Source organism: Mixophyes fleayi, chromosome 4 (genome assembly GCF_038048845.1).
Source record: "Mixophyes fleayi isolate aMixFle1 chromosome 4, aMixFle1.hap1, whole genome shotgun sequence".
In the NCBI taxonomy this organism is placed as follows: Eukaryota; Metazoa; Chordata; class Amphibia; order Anura; family Limnodynastidae; genus Mixophyes; species Mixophyes fleayi.
The window spans coordinates 288,781,659-288,796,690 of record NC_134405.1 but is presented as its reverse complement, the minus strand read 5'-3'; the positions used below and the strand labels follow the sequence as shown (position 1 = coordinate 288,796,690).

The 15,032-nt window shown below is 36.8% G+C and overlaps 1 protein-coding gene across 1 annotated transcript in view; it reads left to right on the top strand.

Moving 5' to 3' along the window:
- Window positions 1–8,852, top strand: part of LOC142152816 (teneurin-2-like) — a 975,895-nt gene extending 967,043 nt beyond the window's left edge. The window contains exon 5 of the mRNA XM_075209828.1: window positions 8,583–8,852. Coding sequence (XP_075065929.1) covers window positions 8,583–8,665 — 83 coding nt within the window. The 3' untranslated portion in view covers window positions 8,666–8,852. The remainder of the gene's footprint in view (window positions 1–8,582) is intronic.
- Window positions 8,853–15,032: the final 6,180 nt, after the last annotated feature.

Below are 15,032 nucleotides of genomic sequence, written 5' to 3'. Positions count from 1 at the left end.
TTCCACTGATGAATTATTATTATTATCGTTTATATGTTAGGCGCCACAAGGTTTCCGCAGCGCCGTACATGGTACAAACAGTAGACTATACAGGGTAAAACAGTACAGAACAATAAACACAAAGTACCAGTACTTCAGAAACTCCAGGCAGGCAAATACAGTAGAGACGGAGCGGAAGAACAGGTATGGAGACAGGAGGGAAGATGTCTCTGGATCTACTCTGCATCTCAATAATTACTTATAGGAGAGATCAACTGGGAGCTCTAGGTAACACCTAGCTATCTGCTCCCAAGTGTTCTGGGAGCTAATAGTATTAGACAGGAAGCAGCTCACTCTGTTTTCTGTCTGACAATACTAACAAAATTAATGTGTATACTGAGAGCTTCAGTAAGATGTTACTGACAGCGTGTGTTGGCTCTTTCCTATGAGTAATGAGAGAGCCCTGGGGATGGTGGATACATTGTGAAGGGGTCTACAATACACTTAACATCAGATTGGAGGTACTGTCAGGTACTAGCAACAAGGTTGGAGTTATACTTAAACACTAGCCATCAGTTTGGATATCCTCGTTTATACAACCCACCAGATTAGATGTCCAACCATATACTAAACACCAGATTGGGTATCCTGACACATACTAACCACAAATTTTGAGGTCTGTTTTAAACACTAACCACCAGATTGCAGGTATGCTTTTCACTAGAATGGCCAGCATACATATAAAAACTATTAAAATAATTAATACCCTTATTGATTTATTAAAGTAATGAATATATTCATATCATTCATAAATATATTACATATAGAGTTGATATAAATTTCCCATTTAGGTATCAATATGTTGATATGTCCAACAGACAGGTCTTGAAATAATCTCCACTAGTGTCCAGATAGCGCTAGTTGGTAGGATTTACACTGAAATAGGTTGAATACAGTGCTCCTGGTTAACAATTTTGTTTTGAACATAAGTACAAAGAGCAAAATGAAAAGAGAATCTCTAATAGATCTTACCGTCAGCTCATCGGCTGGAATGTAACTGCTGCCATGAGAACTCAAGTAATTGTCAGATCTGCAGTTATATAGTGAAGTCACTCACACTGTATTATGCCTGTGTGATATTGACACATTTCTCCACCATACACAGTGATTTCTTCAGAAGGATAAATGTAGACACCAGGGAGTTCGGCCTTTTAAATCCATGTAAACCAATAGGTAATCAAATTACTGCTTCAAAACAAAAATAGAAATATAGCAATGATAATTAGACTACATAAAAATGTATTTTAAATGATATAAAATACATATACACAAAAACTTATTATAGCCATAAATACCAACACCGTCACATAGAATCAAATCTTATCATTTGCATTATATAATATTGTAATATTAAACCCACAAATAACCAATTTTTTTTCTCATTACACCATTATATTATGCTACATTTCTCAGTCATTTCCCATGTAAACTAAGCACAATAAAAGGCAGAAAATAACATTTCCAGAAAACAATGCAAAAATTGTCCAGTTCATTTTGATAACAAGCAGATCATGCTAAATATATACACTTTATTAAGACAAGCTTCATCGGTATACATTTGCATTTCAATGGTGAATTGGGGTATTGTGGGCACTTTCCTACAAACAGGTTTATTTGATAAATATCTAAATAAACTTCTCTATATAATCTTCTCTCTGAGCAATCATACTATATTTAGTAGCTGTCTTTCCTAGAAAGGGTTAAGCCTCTTCCAAGTTTGTAGACATAAAGTGACATTCTGTAGCTTCAATGTCATGTCAATATGTGACATTCATATTTTGCAATTTTCTCTAAGCAGAATTCAAGACCATGCCAAGTGAGACTATTTGACAACAAGGCATGCTCGGCAATCTGTACCATGTTGTTAATTGTGTAAGCTTTCAAATGGCAAATGGTTTCTTTATTTTAACATTTATCAATACAGTCTGACTTCTACCACAAAATTCAGACAATCAGGTAAAGTTTAGAGCAGTATAGTTTTTCTTTATTAACTTACTAATTATACTTACGGTGGTACAAAAAGTAAACACTTACTTTGCAATATGCTTATATATAAATAATTATCATTTTAAAAATTGCTTCACTCCATAAAAAGTGTATCTACAGATTTTATTTCTGTTCTTAAGGAAAGTTTTGTTGACTATATTTTTTGGTGGCGGCTCTGTTATCACTGCTCTCTACGTGGAAGTTACATGAGCCAGTTGTATGCGATAAATTCTTAGTGCAATCAGTGATAATATCTTTAACGGAGGTTAACAAAAACCAATTCAAACCAATCAATACTAACATATAATATATAATATACTTCAGTTCTAAGAATTTGCAAATCACCAAATTAATGTGTGGCACAATTGTAATACCTTTTTTGTTAGTAATTTTGGTAAACTACTATTTATTATATTTGGTGTTCTAGCTTTTCTTTTCTTGGATTTTGGAAGATTTGGGAGAGAATTTGTCCATATTCCCAGAACTATATTCTTCCGCTTATCTTTTTAATTGGTAATAGGATTTTGTGTGTGTATGAGTGTTTGGGGTGGGGGGGGGGTCTGAAGTTTCACTCTCATAGGTCTTAATCCTTAACTACTGTTCTATACCATGCCCTCTCATGGACATAAAAGGGATATGATTATTTGGTTATAGCTCAATAGGTTCAATATCCTTGAGATGAATAGTCTAGCCCATTTCCTTTACGCCCTCCATCAGAGGCCTAGCAAGGTTGTGGAACACCCAAAGGCAACATTCAAAACAAGCTTGGACAACTCCCAGTAATCATGTGCCCAGCCTGGCATAACCCAGTACTGAATGTCATTTTGCAGAGGAATCCCACACTCATTTACCCCTTGCTTTATGGAAAACCAACCAAGGCTATAGCAGTGGTGCTAGTTACATTTTTGGTGGAAGGGCACTAAGGTTTCAAAAATTATGTTTATTTGTTCTTCTTTGAAAACACCATAGATACAGCAGTATTCAATGCCAGGTTGATGACCATAATAAATAACCTATCTTTACACTAGCCAAATCAAGATCAGTTCAGACTGTATTTTGATGCAGTCGTATAAACAGTATATGCTCTATTCTGGGTTGCCCATATGCTAAAATACTTGCAACTGAAAATACACACTTGAGGCCACAATTTTGGGCCTTCAGCCTCCTTTTCTTAATCCATTAAACAAGCAACTTTGCTATAATGACGCAAATAGAGATGACCTGCCACCTTGTAATTTTAGAGTTCAGAAGAACATTTATTTATCCAATCAAATAAAGCTAATAGGAAACATTCAAACTTCACAGGTTTTGGCTGCATAATTTTACAAATCTTTGGCATTCACTTTTTGTAACAGAAGCTTTTCCATTTCCACAAGAATAACTAGGGGTACCTTGGAAGGAGAATGATAATTAAATTCAGCCTTGGGAGGGAGGTAAAGACAGAGGCCTTACATTTAAACAATGTCTGCGGTTATATTTGTGAATACCTGGGTGCTAATATTCCTGAGCATTTCTGTTTTGACCCTGCTTGCTCCTAAACACTGTGTCAGGCGCCGTCTCTGCACTGACACTTGGTGAAGGAGATGGACGCCTGCACCATCTCAGCAACCACGTCCTGTTGCCTAGCAGCGGGACGCTATCTCTGCTCACCTGTCTGCAGCCAGCATGTCTGACCGCCAAAATCTCCCTAACCCAATCAGGAGGCCCCTTAGGGTATATAAAGCAGCCTTTGACATATGTCTAGTGCCAGAGTATTGGTTCACTCCTGCTCCAGCGTTTCCTGAACTTCTGATCCAGTGTGTTATTCGGTTCTGACTCAGCTTCCTGTGACTACTCTCCTGTGTTTCGTTTTGGTACTTCGCTGCCCAGCTGGTTTTTACTATTTGGCTTGACCTGACTTCTCTCTGGATCCTCCCTCTGTACTGCACCGCTTGGTTGGCTTTAACCTGGATTGCCTGACTACGACTGTCTACTACTGTCACTACACCGGTGACTGTCTTGGAGAACCGCGACCTGCGTACTCTCTGCAGCTAAGCCCAAACCCCCTTGTGGGGGTCCCTGGTGAATACCGGGGGTACGTTAGACTCCGCGCCTCCCTGTTCAGTTGCACCAATACCGGTTAGCGGCCATCTCTGCAATTCCATGACACACTGCCTGTCTGCTGTCTGTTTCAATATTTTGCGTACATTTTGACTACCCCTTTGAAGTTGGATTATGTGCGTTGATGCCAGCCAGGTACTGACCCCGTCTTTGTAATGTGTAAATCTGTTTAGCTTAGACTTACTACCTCCATTGTTACCTACTTCCTCATTATTCTTATTAGTGTACATCTTGGGTTCATGAACAATATCTGGGGCAACAGTGTACTAATAAGCATGACACTATGAGGGAAAAGGGGTTCCTATAGCTGAAGATGCCACTGGTATAGAGGAAAAACGTGTTCATAAGCAGCATGTGGGCCCAGAACCACATTGTTTTTATGCCCACATTAGTGATGTTGTCAGCAGTGTATCATGTCATGTAGAGTGTGCCAACAGCATTGTATGTTCACTTTTTAATTGACTCAATCAATACCTTTATCACTCTAAGGTACTAAAAATTATGTTTTAGTAAGCTAGAAATAAATAAACATGTACTCAGTAACTGTCAACTACGTTCTCCAGTGCCCTTAACGCTTTAAATCTTTAACTTGTTTGCTGGGATAAAATTGGGCACATCTGATTAAATCTCATAAATTCAATTAGCCGCGATATTCTCAGAAACATAGCGGCTGTGCAGTTTTACCGGTACTGCGGTAAAAATATACGCTGAGCGGATTTTTCAGTAAAAATATATGTGCAAAGTGTCTCTGGATTGCCCGCAAGGCACTTTGTGCTGAATTGAATTACCCCCTTTGTTGAATTGTTATACATATCTCTTGCAGCAGAGTTGCAGCAATCTGCAACTGTACAAAATCCCTCCTATTACATTTTTTAACATTGTTATATTTTAGTTGATTCTTATAACACATGTCCTTAATGAATGCTGATATGATGACATCAGAACTTCTTATACACAACTTGTGTATTACAAGGCGATAACGTAATCCCTTATTTTGTACTTATCTTTGGACTCACTTGATTATTAAACTGTATGTTTGTGTATTTAAAGTGAATTTGTTTATTTGGTGTTTATTTACGAAAAATCTACTGCTTAGGTTAGTACCTAAGTAATAATTTACAAGTCTTTATAGCTTTACAAGTGTGCACTTTGTTTTAATAGTCCAACTCTTCATATCCTACATATTAGCATTACATTATTCTCTTTAGTGTAATATGGAAATATCCAACTATCCACCTTATCCTAAGTATGTGGGAAGGAAGCAATAACTTTATTTAAACCACATGGTAGATGTACGTGCCAATTGGATCATTGAATCCCGTAGCCATTTATCCAAAACTTAGCCCCCACTCACTAGTTAATAAGGGTCTTTAGCTATATATCAAAAATGCAGCTTGTAGTGCATACTATGTGAATAATCCTTGAACCCAGAATAATTAGTTGCTCTCAGATTATTATTACCTACAAAATTATATGGTTGGCTTGTGTGTAAAGGATGACTGTTAGTCATTAGATGTTGATTTGTCTTCGGTTGACTCATTAATTATATTCATAATATTAATGCTTTTGGTCCATTTAATCCTGTAGTGAAATAAACACATCAATCATATTTAAGACAATAATTTCTTTTAATTTACCTTTTGATCAAGAATTTTTTTTCTCTTAGGAAAATCAATGTTTTAATTAATAGTTTTGGAAAGTAGATTTCAAATGTTAATTTAGCAAATGCAGTGTTGATGAAAAACATACCTAGCGCAAATTAGAATTCACAAAATTCTACACTTTAGAAAAGTACAAATACCTTAAAACACTGTGAGCAAAAAAGGAAAATGCTACACCAGGACTGTTCACAGGAACAGAAGACAAGTTGTTTTAACACTTTTTGATTTCCATTTGTTTTTAGTTACACTCGTTGGTCTGTGCTATTATTCATCATCATCGGCAGCTATTTATATTTCTATCAAAAGCAGTGTTAATTGTGTTTTCTAAACAATTATTAATTGTTTTTATTTTAAATTGGACTTTTGTAATTACAGCCCTGTTCAATTGTCTTTGTCACTTTTAGGGAAAGTAATTGTCTAATATCGGGATTTGAGGTTGCATCTATCCCAGTTTTATGGAAAATTTTCAGATTTTGCCAAAATACTTTAGAGGACTGAATAAACTTATGTCCTTCACAACCACCATCCTTCACCTTTCTACATGAATTTCTAGTAACGTAAAACACATAAAGGAAAGGATCAAACAGAAAATCTGTTCTTTCAGTATGGTGTGTCTTCTTGTAAGACAAGCTTTGTGTGGCTGAGCATAATTTAAACTAATGATAAAAATGTTGTGATTGGTTGCTCTGAATTACAGCGCACTTGGGGGATCTGCTTTATGTTATTAAATAAACTAGTATGTAAATCATTGCGTGATAATCCTTGCATTTCATTTTTCATTTCATGTAGTGTAGATTGTAGATGACATGTTAGGCAGAGTTTGATGGCATCTGCCGTCACTATTCACAGTGACAATTGCTTTTTCAGGAACTCCATCATTTTCTACCTGTCACTTCCATGCAAAGTATTTAGTTTCTCATTTTACAGGTAGCATACGCAGTACAACATAGGAATCAATCGATCCCTACCCAACAGTATGTCAAATGTGTTTTATTTGGATTATACATTTAATTTGGTGTACAAATTAAGCAGTTCTTGAAATTATGCTCTCCTGGAAATGATTTAAGGGCTTTTCTATGGCGTTTTATGGGTGCCTTTAAAATTCTATTAGTTCACTTCTAAAACACTTCACCGTAGACTTCAGTGTGATTTAAAAGAAAAATCCTGCATCATAGATTGAGGAGTACATAACAACTGTAAGCGTGGCTACGTTCAAACACTGCTAAACTTTTTTGTGTTTACACTCATACCTTACCATCTTCAATTGTTTAATTATTTTGATCAGCATTATTATAATCATGAAATGTCATCTTGAGAAAATGGTAATCTAATCATTATTATATTTCAATGTCACCTTTGTCAACTCATGCTTAACTTTCATTAAACATGATTTCATCAATTCAGTAATTAGACATAATTTGTGATATGACCAGCAATTCTCCATAAGTAGTTTGCCCAAAAGGCCCAAGTGTTTTTCCAGACACAAATTATTTTGCAACTGCAAAGCTAATGGTAAATTGCAATCTGTTTTATTCCACTCTTCAAAAGTGTTGTGCACAAAGAGGCTGTTTTACCTGCAATTAATTCTAATGATTGAACAAATATGATTATTTGTTTTAATAAACAATTTAAAATTCTAAAATTAACTGCAGAAATAATAGCATTCAAAGATAAGTGATGAGTAACTGTGATTATTTTATTATTAATTATTTTAAAACCCATTTTGTTTTGTACAGTTTGAAAGGGATCTTCTTGCTCATTAAAATGTATATTTCAGATGAAAGTTTTATTGAACATTTTCTGTATAATAGAGTGTTGTTTTGTGAATAGAGCTCAATATATCAATGAGTTTATTATTGGTAGAAATATAGGGCCTGATTCATTAAGGATCTTAACTTGAGAAACTTCTTATTTCAGTCTCCTGGACAAAACCATGTTACAATGCAATGCAAGGGGTGCAAATTAGTATTCTGTTTTGCACATAAGTTAAATACTGCCTGTTTTTTCATGTAGCACACACATACTTGATAGCTTATTTGTACACTGAAATTTAAAATTGATATTTGTGTGCTACATGGAAAAAAACAGGCAGTATTTAACTTATATGCAAAACAGAATACTAATTTGCACCCCTTGCATTGTAACATGGTTTTGTCCAGGAGACTGAAATAAGAAGTTTCTCCAGTTAAGATCCTTAATGAATCAGGCCCATAGTTATCACTGTAATAACCCTGCCCACAGTAAGTCTATTTAACAGTTATCAGGGCAGTGCTACTGTCGTAATTTATCTGTTAACGCCATAGAACAGAAGCCTTGAAAAAATGCTTTGTTTTTAGAATAAAGCATGTTTTTATGCAGTAATGCTTAAATAACATTCATTATTAAAAGAATTTAAATAATGTTTCTAAAAGTAGTAACAATATATACATATAAGGTATATAGAAAAAAGTATATGAACATAATGCAGCTTTAATAAAGGGTCATCTACAGTCACAGTGAACATTCACATTCTGTAGAGTCACTGCTAAGTTGTGAAGGAGGCATTTAAACCGATTGTCCTCCAGATATTAGAAATATCATGCTTACAGCTTATAGAAAACCTATAACATTATTATCTAAATGATCATTGACTTACTTTTTGCCTCACCACAGATGCCTGAGCATATTTAGTAAAATTCGGTTTGGAGTATGGGTTCAAATAGATTTAATATATTCGCACTTTTCTATCCAAAAAGACAGATATTAGCCTAGCATTTAATAGCTGTTTTTTACAAGCCAGATGTTTTACATCTCCAGGTTTGATGTTGTCATCAACCATGCACGTGATGACATCACAGAAAAGAAGACTACAGAAGAGGAGGAAGTCCTGTGGTAAGTAAACCCTAAATAGCTTAAAGGTGTTTCACCTGATAATGTTGTTCTATGGAGTCATAGAGATCACACACCTTAAGGTCCACATGTAGGACACAAAAAAGGCTGTGGCAGATTAAGACCATCAGCCTGGGCAGTGCTCACAATACTCTACATAATGTGTTTCACATCTGATCGCCCACTTTATCCCTCAAAATCCACTAATATGTGTCACAGGCAGGGCCACGTTAAGATGGGTAGGCCTAGGGCCAAACATATAATCACTTGAGATCACTTTAGCAAAGCAAAATTAAAGCTCTTTTAAGACAAGGGCTTGAGCTACTGTATAATAGCTTTACAGCTATAACTTTAAGTAGTTCTTTTAGGCATAAAGCTTAATTTAGTTTCAGATGTAAGGCTTGTGCTAAAGTCAGCTTTGTGTAAGGCTTAAGAATATTATGCTGTTAAGATTGTAGCTAGATCAAGCAACTCTCTTCATAGAAGACTCCTCTCCTTTAAACAAGGGGTATATGCAGGGCTGAGATAGACAGCTCCTATCCAGGCTACATTAATATGTACTGTTGACTAATGGCAGAGAAAAACCCGACAAAATTACATTTTCCTTTCAATGAAAACTGCCCTGCTTCATCTCCACTTTTCAAGTCTTTCACCAGAAGTTTATTAGTGTGCACAGCAAAAAATCCATTAATCCAATCAAGTTAAATAGAATATACAGCAAGCTCCTAACAACAAGTTTGCTTTGTAACTTGTCAAGTCATTTTTGCACCACTAAGATTAAATGGGAACATTTTAGGACCCCTCACAGCCCTGAGCAACAGGCTATTGGCCCCTAAAGCCCTTTTTGTAATCTGCTCATGAACACAAGAATAAACCAGCTTTATTAATTCATCACGCATTTCAATCTCGTGGCTATCTCTGTGAACGCAGGCTGCTAAATGACATTTTCAGATAGAACTTGTACCACACACATTAGGGGTAAACTAGAACAGATGCATTTGTTTGGTATTTGGGCCAAGTGGCCAGATCATGGAGTCATGTTAGAGCAGCCAACAGATAACCACACACACAGGACAACAGCGACCATCTGCTAACCGAACTTTAGGCACTCTATTCGTTTTTGAGACCACAAACAGCTATATGAGCAAAATTTGCCAATATCAGCACCGGTATCAGAACGTGTGTGTCTAACGCAACCTATTTCATATTTCTGATGCCACCGTTCAAACAGACAATTTACACTATATATGGCTCCTTTAATCACCTCTCCGGCATACTGCAAAATTAGCATTTTCGCTCATGGACTCTACAAAGTGAGTGTCATTCCAGAAGTTTATTTATATTTGTAATTCACCATGATCTTATTAAGCCTTTTTTTTAAACCTGGCATGCATATTGCATTTATATAGTGATCAGTTTAATCAAAATGAAAACAGAAATAACTAAGGATGTTGATTTGAGACTGCATTTTCATTTCCAAAATGATACACAATAATTACCAAGCGGGACGGGTAGATTGAGAGAAAAGCCATGCATAAATGCTGACAGCTCTGGTGAATTTTCTTGTATAGAATGTCTTGACGTAAATGCACAATGTTGACAGTCCCATCACTCAGACAAAAGGCCCAGCCAAAATGGATGCACGTGAAGAAGTGGCAGCACAATGTGACCTCATTAATATTTATACAATATGATAATTAGGCGAGAAGTGGGATACAGTTTATGTATTTGTAAACTCTGTTCAATTCAGCACTCAAATGTTTTTCAATTCACACATCATACGCTAATTAGCAAATATCTAATTAGTGTTAGAAGATTAATTGCTCATGGGGTTGATTGAGGCTTTCAGTTTGCAAGAAAAAGAAAAAAAAAAGAGTGGTATTTTAGTTAAAATTACTAAGGTACAGTAACTCCCAACATAATACGTTTAATTGATTTGTTTTCAGAACATTGGAAAAATAAATAAAATGCAGAAACATAATGGAATCATATGCCTGTGACAATGTTTGATAGCTCTAGGGCTACAAAGTTAACAGACAACATTCTCCCCTGTATAGAAATTACTATTCATATACATCGTGATTGGTATGATCCGCAGCACAGTCATAGAGCAGATTTCCTAGGCAACCATATTCTTTGATTTTGCCTATAACTATGCTCCGGAGAACGCAGTGGTAGCCTACATGTAGCCATGTCAACTGTCATTGTTTTGAAGCCTCACACACTTTATGATATCCATCTCAGAAGCCTGTTTATTATGTAGTGCGTGATTCTGACACAAATCCATCTTTTTCTGGTGCATAGTTTGTTCTATTCTGTCTCCCTTTTGTCAGCCCCTCTCTCTCTTGTATATACCTGTTTTCTGTAAAATGTGATGTTTATTGAATTATTATATTTTAATGTGGTACTTTAGGTATTCTATCTAGAGTTTTTAAATGCGATGACAGCCCCCACACACTTCCTTTATGATTTCACTGAACAGTTTAAAGAGGCATAAAACATCACGGGCCTGATTCATAATGGCACACGTTCTGAGCGCAACCTACGTTTGGTATTATATATGCAGGAATTTAGCCTTTGTGTACTCCCTAATGCAGCAAGGCACAGATCTCAAGATGTGTAGGTCTTTGAAATCAGCGTCAAAATCTTGCCGTATTTTTCATGATAATAATAATGAAGGCACTAATGTTATTTTTTTTTTATTCCCAATAAAATTCATTTATTAGAATGTTTTTAATGTCTACTGAGCATAAAATAAATTTTTACAATTGCTTGTGATTGCAAGCACATGTTATAGCATGCATACGAGACTGTGATCACTACTGATCAGGACTAGACTGGTAGCTGGAGTAAGATAAGAGGTACGGCAGAAAAACAAGTAACTTTCAGACGTTCAGAGCTTGATTCGGATGTGGCTGCGTGCACTTGAGTTTGGCACACCCCTACTGTAAATTCAGTACAACAAAACGCTCCTTCCCCTCCCAGATCTCTCCAAAAAAATCGTAGACTGCAGTAAGTGTCCTTTGCGCTCACAGGTGCACAGGACAGAAGTGCGTTCACGGCTGTTTCTGACGGTTCTGGCCATTCGCAGAGTGGTTTTGTGTACAATATGCTCAAAATCGACATATAAGTGTCTTGATGAATCAGGCCCCACATAGCTGCGTATATGGCAAACTGACAGACTGATTCTTCTGGCACTGTCCTGCTTTTTCTCTTCTGTCCTGATACTTTTTTCTTAATTGACTGGCAGGCAACGAATGGGACACAGAAGTTCCCTCTCACCAATATAAAGTTGTAATCCCAAGTTTTCGTTTTTATGTTTTCTGTTTTTACACAAGTTTTGGTACCTGTTTAACATGAACCTGAAAAATGTTCTAGGACGTCCTTCTATAGCTGAGCCTTCCATTTACAATACCTCTGTAGATAGGAGAAGGCTGCTTATGGGGCTGGACACTCTTTTAGCACTGAAGTTTGTTCCCGGGGAGTCATTTGATGCGGCCACAGATCGTTCCTGCTTTATTGTCAGATTTGTTTGCTATAGCGTGTAACACTTGTTTAAAATGCCTGATGATTTCTATTATTAAATGTATTGTTTTAACTTATTACAGAGATTACGGGTAATGTGCGGTCCTTTTGAATGCCTCAGGTTGCCTATCACTGATATACATGATGACAGAGAGAGCAGGGTGTAAGGTTATTTGGCTGAGAATAAGCATGCTGACACTAGGGGCATTCCAATGCCTCTCCAATCACTACATCATAGGCCATGTGACTTGTTTCCATTGCGGTACCATGACACGTTGCAAACTGAAAATCATTAATAGCAGCTGGATGGGAAAAAAAAGTAAAGAAAAATACCACGTTTCTTATTACAGTAAGCCAGGGAAATTTATTTTTTCATAAACACACATCACTATTACACGGGATTGCAGCTTTAAGCTTGAGCACCAATTTGCTGCCTGAAGAGAGAGAGCATCCACCACAATCCACATGTGCTCAGATACATGATTGTCCACAGCTGTAGTTCTGCTGAAAGAGAGGTGTGGGGGACGGAGGAAACTGGGAAAACATATAATAGAAACCAATATCTGTTACAGTAGAATAATTTGTACACGTTATTATTATTATTATTATTATTACTATTTATTTAGAAAGCATCATATTACACAGCACTGTACGTTGAGGGGAGCATGATACCAATAAAAAACATGCAAGAGCTACTGGAATATCCAATGGAGGAGGGAAGACATCCTGACCCACATAACATTTCAGTCCTGGTCCTGCTGGACATGCACACAGAAGGACAGCCCCACTGCCCTCGTTTGGCCAAGACTAACCCCTGCTAATGACAACCCCCAGGGACAGGAGTCCCTCTAGTTTCTCTGCAACAGATAATTCAATAGCCTCTTATCATCACCATCAGCATCAACGTCCCCCATTTCTTTATCTAGTGCCACCAATTCCGCAGCACTGCACAGAGAATATTTGTTATTCACATCACTCTAATCTACTAGACAGGCCTGAACATTTTCATGAATTAATCAGATGATTCATCTACAGATATTAACCATGGGTTTACATACAAGCACCTTAATATAAGGAAAACATGAGGAAGACTTAACTTGCATACATTAAGACTATTTCCCAAAAATGTAAATAGTTTACCTTAGTGTGTGATTAGACTAGAGTATGAGTATATGTGTAGTAGAGTGGCCAGATGGAAACTCTGACTTGGGAATCCTTCCTCTCTACTCTGTAAACTTCTACAGATACATAAAATACAGAAGTGGTGACACAACAACAAGCATGATATCACTACAGGGCATATATTTAAAAGAAAAGACTTAGGGCCCCCTGGTATCCAGGGAAAGTCACAGCTGCTCCGTGCCCCGCTTTATGTTCCGGGAGCAGCAGCCCCCCCATACAGATTAGGCCCTGCACCGTCTCCGGATCCTCCAGGCTGGGTGCTGCTATACTGATTGTTCTTGGTTTTATTGCAATTGGTGGCCTCCTTTTCTATAAGTGTTTAATGTTTGAATATCTCTGATTTTTTTGCCTGTTCCACCCCTAATCCCTCCCTTCCCACTTTTCCCACCCCCCTTCCCTGCCCCTCCCTCCCTTCCCACCCCCTTCCCTCCTCCTCCCGCTCCACTTTTCTGTCCCTCTCACCCATCTACTGCTCTCTCTTGTCCTTCTCCCCCTTCTTCTGTCCCTCCTTCTATTACATATAACAAAATTTGGAGGAACCGTCTTGGGTACTCATGTTTTACTGTTTATTGTATTTGATTTCTCTTGTCTCCTCTCAAAATAAAGAGTTTAAAAAAGAAGAAAAAGAGAAAAAAAAAGACTTAAGTGGTAACACTGCATCAGATAGCACGCCATAGACGATATACAGAATAAAAAATGTTTTCCACACTGTGTCACAAAAGAAGGAAAGTTGCGCATATTGATTGGCCTTAAGTAAGTTCTTGATATGCCCTGGGTGTTCTTGATATGCCCTGGATAACACCCCATTGTGGCAATAGTAGAGTGTGCCTAGATCTCCCATGATACACAAGATACGCAGCACATTTCTTAAGAATGCAGTTTTTTTTAGTATTCATTTTCTTGTTAAGAGTTGCTAGGGTTCCTCTGAGAAATGCCTTCTGTGATAATGCAATTTAGGTGTAATTAATTACTTTGTAGCACTGTTATTTATTAATGTAGCCAGCCTTAAATTCCACAGAGTCGCAACAAAGATAAACTTAACAGCAATCTCACTCAGTCCCCCTTGTTGCAACCCCCATGGGAAGGACTGTCACTGTTTTTTTCGTAAGCCAGATATATATATATATATATATATATATATATATATATATATATATATATATATATATACACATAGAAAGATATTCTTTCTCAGATGCTATGCCTTTTTGAACGTACTGTACTAAAACAGCATAATCATATGTAATTTATAACTTTAGCACATTCTACAATTAGGAATATCAAAATACAACACACAGAGAAACAAGGATAACGATACTGGAGATTAGTGGATTCCTGCTGCTTTCTGAATTATTGAACTGTTATATGGCCCATAAAATATGAACGAAATTTTGATTGAGTCAGCTGAGGAATTGAGAATTATTGATAAAACGTACAATATACATGTTACATAAATATTTGAGGAAATCCTGCCTTGTCAGACAGTACTGTCTATAGTACTATATATAGTGCATCTGTACACACAGGCTGCCATCTTAAACTGGGTCATTTCACTATCACAACAGTACATGGCTGAGTATGTTATTTATCTTAAAGTTTAACACTGTACAGGGCCTGAAATGACAGCTTGGTGAAAGAATAACGGAGATTCTCTGCTTGGAAAAGTGGAGT